This window comes from Girardinichthys multiradiatus, chromosome 2, assembly GCF_021462225.1.
Source record: "Girardinichthys multiradiatus isolate DD_20200921_A chromosome 2, DD_fGirMul_XY1, whole genome shotgun sequence".
NCBI classification, from domain to species: domain Eukaryota; kingdom Metazoa; phylum Chordata; class Actinopteri; order Cyprinodontiformes; family Goodeidae; genus Girardinichthys; species Girardinichthys multiradiatus.
This window is the reverse complement of record NC_061795.1, coordinates 38,899,013-38,909,896: the sequence shown is the minus strand read 5'-3', so window position 1 is coordinate 38,909,896 and position 10,884 is coordinate 38,899,013. Positions and strand designations below refer to the sequence as shown.

The 10,884-nt window shown below is 39.5% G+C and overlaps 1 protein-coding gene across 1 annotated transcript; it reads right to left on the bottom strand.

Annotated features, from left to right (window-relative positions):
- Positions 1 to 1,491: 1,491 nt before the first annotated feature.
- On the bottom strand, positions 1,492 to 9,796 carry selenoo1 (selenoprotein O1). The gene is made up of 9 exons (XM_047381210.1): positions 9,128 to 9,796; positions 6,713 to 6,916; positions 6,441 to 6,618; positions 5,994 to 6,124; positions 4,753 to 5,030; positions 4,482 to 4,650; positions 3,100 to 3,285; positions 2,717 to 2,873; positions 1,492 to 2,601 (listed from the first exon to the last, which is right to left on the bottom strand). Exons 1-9 carry the CDS (start codon positions 9,679 to 9,681, stop codon positions 2,377 to 2,379), a joined length of 2,082 nt encoding a protein of 693 aa, XP_047237166.1. The 5' UTR covers positions 9,682 to 9,796; the 3' UTR covers positions 1,492 to 2,376.
- Positions 9,797 to 10,884: the final 1,088 nt, after the last annotated feature.

Below are 10,884 nucleotides of genomic sequence, written 5' to 3'. Positions count from 1 at the left end.
CAAAAAAGGTGAAATTTTACACTGCCACAAACTTCAAAGTATTTAGGGAGTTTTCTAACTTAAAGTATTATATAATCCTGAATTTGTTTTTGTTTTTTTTATCAAATCTACAAATGTGGCATGCATGTGCAGTTAGACCCCAAGTAAATTTCCCCTTTCCATTTCATTACAAATGCAAGTGTCTACAAAATAACTCAAGCTCAGCCAGACTGGTTGGATAATTTATGTGAACAGCAAATTTCAGGTCTTTAGTGATAATCTATAGCTTTTACGTCTGGACATTGACTGGTCCATTCTAACGCATGCTTCAAACTAAATGATCCCTTTCTTTTAGGGTTGTTGTCCTGCTGAAAGGCGAATGCTTTCTTTTGGTTTTCTTTCAGGACTGACTTGTATTTTGCTCTACTAATATTAAAATAGTTTTGCATTAGAATATCACTATTTAACTGTGTAGATCTTTTTCTTAGCTCTTCGCTGCATATATTTTTACTGATTGATATTTGTTAGATTTAGCTTTGGTTATACCTCGCTTTCTTTTTACTCAAGTATTGGGCTTCTATACCTGGACCTGAGTCCGAATGTCTCTGGTTCTCTGCAGCTCCCCCAAAGTTTCCACAGGCTTCTTCTTCCTGTCTAGCATGTGAGTTTACCTGGATGGCCATGTCTTGGTAGGTTAGCAGCTGTATCATGTTCAAGTTCAAAACAGACTCGGGTCCATATTTACACAAATAAAACACAAAACCAAAACCAAAAATAGGATAATGAAATAATGAACGAATAATGAATATAAATGCAAAGTTATACACAAAACACAACTACAAGTACTCAATTAAAAACAGAAAAACTCAAGTACGTCCTAAAACTGGATGAGTAGTGAGAACATCTCACTGCACCATCCAAATGTTCTATAAAGTTTAACTTTCTTAAAACTGGTTTAAATATCCTAATGTCTGCAGTTAGAAACGTTTGACTGGCATTGTTATGCAACGTCTACATATTACACTGTTTGTAAGATGGACACATATAGGAAGTATACAAGGGTATGCAATGTGCTTTAAAGAAAGCCACTTTTCCTAAAACCAAACCGAAGCACAACCCACATGGCACTTGAGAATACAGCTTACAACATCATCTGAATATATTTGATCATTAATAAAATGACTAAATATTGAACCTTTTTACAGACCCCAAGAACATTTTTAGACAGTTTAAATACAGGGAAATGTATCCATCTGTCCTGATTGGTTTAACATATCAAAATAACACCTTTACTGGCATATTTAATATATTCAACACTATATTCACTACATGCTGTCCCAATTTTGGGATGATGGATTGAACAGGGCTCTGTTTGGGTCACCACCAAAAGCAATTAGCTGCACCTTTTTAGTGGTATTAGAGTGATTACATATGTGCGTCAAACGTGTCATAATCGCAAAAAAGTTTTTGTTTTAAAATGAAAATGTGAAAATATAAAATAAACGACACATGGTCTGCTAAAAGGTTTAATAAAAACAGGTAAGGCTATTACTGATGAAGAGCTCATTTCTACATTTAATATACATTTGCCTGAAAATAACAGCAACTGAAATATTTTTCTATTCGTTAATACTCATGAGTAAACAGTTACGTCCAGGTTTGATAATGTTTATTTATACTTGCCCGTATGAACAAATTAAGAAACAAAAGAAAAAATAGGGTCCGAACCCCAACATAAACTTTTTATTTAGGTTATAAATACATAAAAACGTGTCATTTATTGAAGAACTAGTTGTGCGTGTTTTTGAACGGAAGTTTTGGTTTCGCTCTTAACTGAAATGACACTCCTTTAGACTTACTCACACAGTCCTTATATATGGTATGCTCTTGAAGTGACAGCACACAGTTTGTCAGAGGCAGGCAGGTCAATGTGGGACTTGTTACCTGACTCATCATAAATAGCAGAAGTGACACTGAACAGACAGGGTGGACGTGAGCCATGTTTGGTTTCTGTACAGTTGGAAAAACAACCCTCCAAAGGAGTGCACTTCAGAGACTTTTTCCCTCTGGAACCTGTATATTACATCCAGAACCATGACTTACCTCAAGACATTTCTTGTCATCTACTTTAATAAATGTCTAAAAATAAAACCCAAACTGTTTAAATTTGAAAGCCTTTAGCAATGGAAGAAATGAGTCACCATCAACCTCTCGTCTGTTTTGTGTCATCATGCTAATCTGTGAAGAGCCACTCCTCTTTTAACTCCCTTGTTGCTGCCTTGCCAAAGCTGAAAAGAAAGTTGGACACCAAGTAAAGGGATATAAAAGGTAAGAAAACTATCAACACCTTCCAACTTTGTTTTTTTTTTTTAGGCAGGACAGCAAATAAGGACTTGTTTATGAAGATCATGTGACACAGATTTGGCGTGCCCATGCTGGAGGCTTGCTGTCGTACGGCACAGGGTCTATGGCAGTTGATGAAGCAGAGGCTCTCTGCTCTTGCTCCTCTCTTTCATCCCTTTCCCCCTGTGCAGTGCTCCCATGTGAACCCACCCAAGCAGGGAGCTCCAGTCCTGGCTGAGAAAAAAAGGGCTTCTCCAGAACCTTGAGGACCCGTTGGACCTACAGCACAACAAAGTGGTCACAGAGAGATGTTAAATGTCACTGTTTTAGGGCACAGATATTTCAACATTAGATCACAAAAAATAAAAAATAAATGCATGGAGTCGATACTGACTTCAGAGAAGTCCCCATTCTCTGCAGCCTCTATTGCATTCTGCGCAATGTAGTTTCTAAGCACCACGCGAGGGTTGGTGCTGTTCATCACCCTCACCCTCTCCTCCTGCAAGACCTGCACGTCGCTCTGGCCTTCCAGCTCGCAGGCCAGGCGTTTCCTTTGCAATGATGATAAAGTGAAAACACTCAAGAGTTACAGTAATGGGACATTATCTCCCTGAAAACACCACTTCCACCCATTTCTGTCTGTCCACCCCTTTTATCAGTCAGACTTCCACCCATTACTAGCCACCAGAAAAAAAACTCATCTGTTTTGTCCATACATAGCCTTTTCTTAATAACAAGCTATTCTCTTGATCAGTCTCTTCCAAAAAAGTATCTTACCTATAGAGTGTGATCCAGGAGGTCCACTCCTGAGCCTGCCTGGCTCTCAGCTCCTCCTGACTGGTCTCCATCAGGACTTTCAATTTACTCATTCTGTCCAACTGCCTTGCGATGGTCGCCCTGTCTGAGATCATCTCAAACAGAGTGGGGTTGCTCTGAGCCATAGAGAGCAGCATTGCCAACTCACTGTGAATAAAAAAGATCATGAGTCATAGAACGTCTGAGAGCAGATACATGTAGAGAAAGGGTAACTGTATTTGGACGTAGGCAATAACTATCTGTACAAAATCATAGATCCTCTATGTGGTTTAGGTAAGGAGAGTTTGCTGGCCAGTCAAGCAAAGTGAACCAGGTACTGGTACCTTTGGCAGTGTGGGAAGATGCCAAGTCCTGATGAAAAATGAAAACAGTATCTCCATAGAGCATGATGGTTGCTATAATCTCCTGGTGGATGGCTGCCCTGACTTTGGACTTCATAAAACATAGAGTACCAATACCAGTAGATCACATAGTGCCCTAAATCATAACTGAGCATTTAAACTCCATACTGGACCTCAAGCAACTTTGATTGCTTCACAATCATCTTAAAGTTTTAAACCTTGAATAATGTTCATGTTTATATGTAACCAAAAGTGTGACTAAGAACCGGCACTGCAAAGTAACTTACGCTGTAAATATTGAAATAGTTGATATTTTATGATATCAAACAATTTTCCCAATAAAAAAATTTATAAAAATGAGGTATCCCAGTTGCTTGCGCAGCTTTTTCTATAACACTTTTTCCTTCCACTAATCTTTCCAACACCTGAACAGCAAGCGTCTTTAGCAGCAAACTTTAGTGGCTTAGTCTCCCTGAGGAGAGTTTCACTGACTCTTTTATGGACGAACGTCAAGGCATCAGTCTTACTCATTATTGTGCGGACATTAACATGACTGTATTAAAAATACTTTTTTTACTTTTTTAATTTCTTTTGTGTAGATTTCCTTATTTCAAATTTACTCAGAAACGGAATTGTGGGTTTTCATTAGTTGTATGCCATAAATATCTAAATTAAATGAAAACAAAAAAACAACTGCATTATATTCCACCACTGCCCTCTTGAGTAAGAAATATGCACTACATTAAATGAAGTGAATGCATAGATAATCATAAAAATCTGCAATTTTTAAAAAGTTTTTCAGACCTGGGGAGTATATTACAAATGTGCCTAAATAGTAGAGCTAAAAGACATTGGCACCTCAACAATACCAATCTTACAGCTCATAGTTTGACCAAACAATTCTGTGATGTCACTGGAAATGTATTTATAAGTTAATATGCATTGCACCTTAATTTGGCAGTTCTTTCCCTAAAATAAATTATTATTATCTGTATAACTCACCGTGGATCCATTGTGGGTGTGTTCGCTGACTTTAGCTCCTCCAAAGAAGCACACTGTGCAAGAAAGAGTTCTGTGGCTTTCTTAACAATCTCCTTGTCTTGTTCAGTTTCTCTCTCTGATGGACAGGAGATCTGAGACAAGCTGCGGAAGGTGTTAGTGAAGTCAGCACCTGGAGGAAAGAAATGGAAAATGAACCAATCAATATTTATTTCGTTGAATGCTCTTTTCTTGCAAGGCAAAACCCGTTTAAGATCCTGCATCGCAGCCCCACCGGTGTCGTGCATGGTCCGTAGCAGCTCAGTGATCAGGATCTCATCCTCAGGCTCCTCCTTTCTCAGTAGGCCCAGTTTCTTCCTCATGTTCTCCAGGTAGGAGCGATTGAATTGATCCAGGTATTCATCTATCACAGCTTTAGCTCGATCCGTTGGCAACTCTGGAGCCAGAGCTTCTGCCAGCTTCACCAGGTTCCACCTGCAGATAGCCGGCTGTGCCTTGTATGAATATCGACCAGAGTTGTCTGATGCATTGCAAATGAAATCTGGATCAAACCTGAAATAGATAGGGCAACTTTGAACCAATCTGTACAGATTTATTATGATTATCGTTTATTTCTACTTTTATCTGATAACCATTCAATGATACTACACAAGCAACGGGAACCACGTACATTGCCAGTCAAAGGAAAGGAAATTGGTTATGATGTTAAGATTCAATACTTTATTAAACTACAAGATGGCGGAACACCATTGTCACTGTCCAAAATGTGAGTTTAACATCAACAACAACCGAGACAACGTTGCCCAAGAGAGAAGTACCTGCTTCAAATTCAACACCTCTCTGCTAAACTAATAATTCCTAGTTGCTCATATGGACAAGCCGAACGCCTTCTTGGGAAAATATGTTATTGTCAATTGAGACAAAGATTAAACTAACTGGCCACAATGACAGAACAAATTTATGAAGGAGTCAAGGTGAAGCTTTTAAACCTAACAACACTGAACCAAATGTCAGACATAGTGATGGGGGCATCATGTTGAGGTTCTGTTTCACTGCCAGTAGTACCAGACGCTTTAAACTTGGATACATCTGGGTGCTAGAACCGGCAATGATCTCAAACAAAAATAAAAGCCGTTCTTTAAATGGATGAAGCAAGCTAACAATGATTCTGGATTAGCCCCAACCTCAAGCCAACTGAAAGTTTATAAACTAAGTTTTAAGGAGTGTTTGTTCCAGGATATCAAACTATTTAGATTTCACATAAGTAGAATGGTAAAGCCAGAAGTATTCCAGAAGCTTGTTGATGGCAACAAAAAGTGATTGGTTTCTTCTCTGTGACTGAATAAGGGACATTAATCCAAATATTGGTGGGGCTTGAGAGTTTAATTTTAAACCATTGCAATCGAGAGAAAACTCACATTAATCCCAGACCTCTGTGCATCAAATTATTAATATGTGGATACACCTAAATAACCATAAAGTCAGTTATTCCACATAAACATCCCTATGTCTGACCTGTCCATGAAGCCATATGGACCATAGTCCAGTGTGAGTCCCAACACGCTCATATTGTCGGTGTTCAGAACTCCGTGACAAAATCCAACACACTGCCACTGAGCCACGAGTTGAGCTGTACGACACATCACCTACAATTTGGAAGAGAAGGCAGAATGGCATCTTCAAATAAATAAAAAAGCTGCGAAACAACCAGGTTTTACACATAATGGGACCTGATATAAAAACTTTAATGTTAAAGAGAGCAGAAGAACAGTGTTTGTGTGGACACTGAACCAATTCTAGCAGCTCAACAAACAAACCACCAAATGTAACTCAAGAGCATTAATGCAATACATCCCGACTAAAGTAATACCTTAAACCTAAATTCTGTTTTTTATGTGCTGATAAAATATTCAGTACTAGATTAAAGCTGCATGTTTATAACACGTTGCAGTAAACTCTTACCTCTCTGAAGAAGGCCACATTTCTTTCCACCCGGTCTGGATGGTTCTGTTGGATTTCAGGATAAAACGTCTCAATGACATAATCCAACATCTGACCTCGGATCTCTTCACGTCCATAACTGGGACCCTGCCGCCCCGTGAACTCGTCAGCCGGCTTAAAGATCTCAAAGGATCCAAACCTGTGAAGACAAAGAATAACAAACAGCTCCCAGTGAAAACGTCAAGATGATGTCAGACATGTGCGACAAATAAACGGGGGGAGTACGTGCTCACCTGAGGAAGGTGGGAGCAATGCGGAGGACTACTGAGCATCTCTCGTAAGAGGGATTCCCGCTGTAGTACACATCCCTTAAGATCTTGCTGTCAGAGGTAACCACAGAGCCTGCTCTGGTGGTGGGAATACCGAGGAAGAACATAGCCTCACTGCAAAGGAATTCTCTTACACTGGATCGCAGGACTTTTCGGCCATCAGCTTTTCTGTGGGGGGTGTACTTTATTTAAATTTTATGTGAGCGACTAACACAAAGTAGTAATAATAACTGTGAAGTAAAAGGCAAATGATAAAGTAGAAAACAGAGAACACCTGTATGTAATTTAACCTTAGTATAAATACTTTTACCTACAACATTTAGACTGCCGTGCAAAATGTCAACCCTTTATTTCGTTTCGTTTATATTACTATAGCTTACATAAAAAACCTGTAATCCAGTGTCACAAAAAAATAAAAACATTACACAAAGTCAATAAAAAAAGAAAACTTTTTTTATCCAGGAATTCCATGTTATTGCCAACACAGTTGTTTGGAAGACCGCTGACGTGCCCGATGTCCAGGGAGACCCTCCACAGGATGGGTAAGCCACAAAAGGTCATTTTGAAAGAATCTGGCTTTTCACATAGTGATGTATTCAAGTACACCAATGGAAAGTTGAGTGGAATGAAAAATTGTAATAGAATGTGGCCCACAAACAGTAAGGATAACTGCAGCCTTGAGAGGACTGTCAATCAAAATTCATTGAAGAATTTGAGGGGCACTTCACAAGAAGTCACTTGGGCTAAGGAGAAGAAGAGCTGGACTGTTGTTCAGTGGTCCAAAGTTCCCTTTTCAAATGAAAGTAAAGTTTGCATTTCATTTGGAAATTAAGGTCCCAGAGTCTGGAGGAAGAGTAGAGATGAACAGAATCCACAGACTGGCACCAGTGTGGTCATTTCCAGATGTCTCACGAAAATACTATTTGCTTTGAGTTACTAGATTGTCGCTTGTTTCTCTGCTGAAACCAAACGTCCACCTTCCTGAGTCCATCACAGTTGTCTGCTGCTTCGTGTATTTTTTGCTGATAGATAGGCTGCATGAATGGATCATATAAAACAGATCCCAAATGTGATCAAATAAACACTGAATAAAGTTACAGCCAAAATTATTCTTATCTGGCAGATCTAGATTCAATGAGATTTTATTTTAATCAAGAAGTATAGAAACAAGACTTTAAAAAACATAACAATGTATGAGGAGTTTAAAAAAATCTTTTGTTTTCATTTTATTCAAATGGCATGTTCAAAATTATTTAGACTTCTCAATACTGAATGTTAAAAGTTTTACTGATTTAAAGCACTGCAGCCCATTTTATGAGTGCTGACCAGCCTTTTTACATCTTTCTAATGGTATTTTGACATTTGTCTTTCGAGCAGAGTCATGCAGGCTGGAAGTATCCTACCATCACCATCTTTTCTAACATCGGGTTTCTTATTTATTTTACACTGCCATCCTTAGATTATAATTAGTGGTCTTTTTATTTTTAAGTCTTTCTGTCCTAATCTTGCACAAAGTCAGCCAACAAATTTCCACTATGGGGGGAAACAGGCTCCATCATGGTGAGCCTGCCAGGATTTGTATCCCCTTCCAAAAATAGACTAACAATGTTCCACATTCTTCATTTTCGGATCATAAACATTTTTTATAACGAATAACTACCCCAGAAATTTTGAAGCAGACAGCTGTGATGGACTCAGGAAGGTGGACGTTTGGTTTCAGCAGAGAAACAAGCGACAATCTAGTAACTCAAAGCAAATAGTATTTTCGTGAGACATCTGGAAATGACCACAGAGTTTAAACAGATGTGATTATCCTCAGATAATAACACGACACCTGTCCACGCTGTACCAAAACCTGCAGCAGTGCTACCGGGCTTGATTGGGAAACGCGCCTGACCTGAACCCCATAAAGAATATATGGAGTATTGTCTAGAAGATGAAAGACACCAGACCTAACGATGCAGATGACCCGAAGGCCGCTATCAAAGCAACCTGGGCTTCTATAACACCTCAGCAGATGGCCTCCATGCCACGCTGCATTGATGCAGTAATTCATGCAAATGGAGGCTCAACCAAGCATTGAGTGCATAGAAATGAACACACATTTCAGGAATCCGACATTTCTGTTTAAAATATCATTTTTTATTGATCTTATGTAATATTCTAGTATTCTGAGTCACGGAATTATGGGTTTTTATTATCTGTAAGCTATTTTCATCAAAATTACAATAAATAAACATTTCACTATGAGTAATTAATCTATATACAAATTTCACTTTCTGAAACCAGTGACCAAAAATACTGAACTTTATATATTCCAATTTAGATGTACATGTACACACCAAATAAATGAAGTCACACACAGGTCAAACCTGTTACCTGGAATAGGGAGTCTGTCCCGCTCCTTTCACTTGGATCTCCCACCGGCCGCTTGGATTTTCTCGGAGGAACTTTGGATTTTGTCCCGGAGGAACCTTCACCTCTCCTAGGTAACAGGCAGCTCCGTCCCCCAGCTGCCCGGCAAACTGTCCGAACTGGTGACCGCAGTAGCAGTGAGCCGCGGGCTCGGATCCAGGCATGACTTTGGATCCGCTCAGGTACTCCGGTCCGAGAGGGTCGTTCATGACCTCGTCTCCGTCGAGCCCCAGCAGTGCCAGGGCGTCAAGCGAAACGGCCACGAACCGAGGGTTGTTCAGCGGCTCAGGCTTAACTCGAGAGAAACACGCTCCTTTCACCAGTCGCACCCCCGCTTCCTCGGACGGGTCTAGGGGAAGTTTCTTCAGGACGACGTTGTCAAAGTCCAGCCGCTCCAAAGCGGACCGACCCAATGCCAGACCCATGTCGTCCATCCCGACAGTGCCGAGGAGTCGGAACACGATCACACGGGGCGCAAAGATGCGTGACACTCCCAGCCGAGGTCCTAAATAAGCCATGCAAACTAGGCCATCAGTCTGAACTAAGCTGATCAGGCTTTCATAACCCTGCTAGCCACAGCGGATGTTTGGGAGGCGCTGAGTTGTCACACCTTTCTATGTCCGATTTGAAACAGTAATGGCGGAACTCTACAGTGAGAAAAATAAAAACTCGGTTGGGATATGGGCTACTTCCAAATAGTTTAATAAATACCGCAGTAACTTGTCAAATGCCTTATATTTTGTTAAACGTTTATTCGTGAAAATAAAATTAAAAAGTGGTCGATTTCACACTTGTCTTTGTTTTAAAGCATATCTTCAGAGTAGATTCAATTCAGTTAAATTGAAGTCTAACCAGTCTAAGTATTTAAGTAGAAAAGGTCAACTAGGATCCCTAAAAAACGCCCAAATATTCGTTTAATTTTGTAAGAATTGTGAGCTGCAAATCAGATAAATCCCACTCATTAGTATACAAGCAGATTTTCTTATAGTGCCTACATTGTGCACACTACAGTGAGGCATCCATTCCTATAGAGAGGTCATATAAATAAATCTAGACGAAAACACGTTCTGGCACAGCGGACACCCGTCCAGTGTGCTGCCCTGAACAGAACGACACATCACTCATATAAAAAGGTCACAGGCTCTGTTTTATATCCATGCATTGTCGTTTTATCTCCATAACCCCATAATTTCAGGTCATACACGTCAACAAATTCATACCCATGTACTTAACTTTTGTGCATCAGTTTATTTTTTTTAGTAGTCACGAATTTGGATTACTTGAGATAAGTAATGATGAAAAAAAATGTTTGAATGCTATTTACAATTTTAGTTTTATTTATTGACTCTCTTAATAGTTTACATTACACCCTTTTACATCAATTGTGTGTCTGATCCCTGTGTGGGCCAGTCAACTCTTATGTAATATGATGCATTAAGACCCCTGGTTAAACTAATCAGGGGTTATCTAAGAGCAGGTGGTCAGAGTAGGTGGTCTGAATGGCCGCCTGTTCTTAAATTTGTTTTAATTAAATAACCATATTCCTTACCATAAACTAAATCATTACTTGTCAAAGTTGGTATGAAAGAGGACAGCTTGTTTTCAAAGCCTCTCCAACAAAGACAGCTTCAAAAGATCAAAATGCAAAATGGCCAAAATGACCAGGAGCTGTTTTAAAATAATCCGTTTTTGTTGTATGTATGGTATAATCCAGTTTAGAT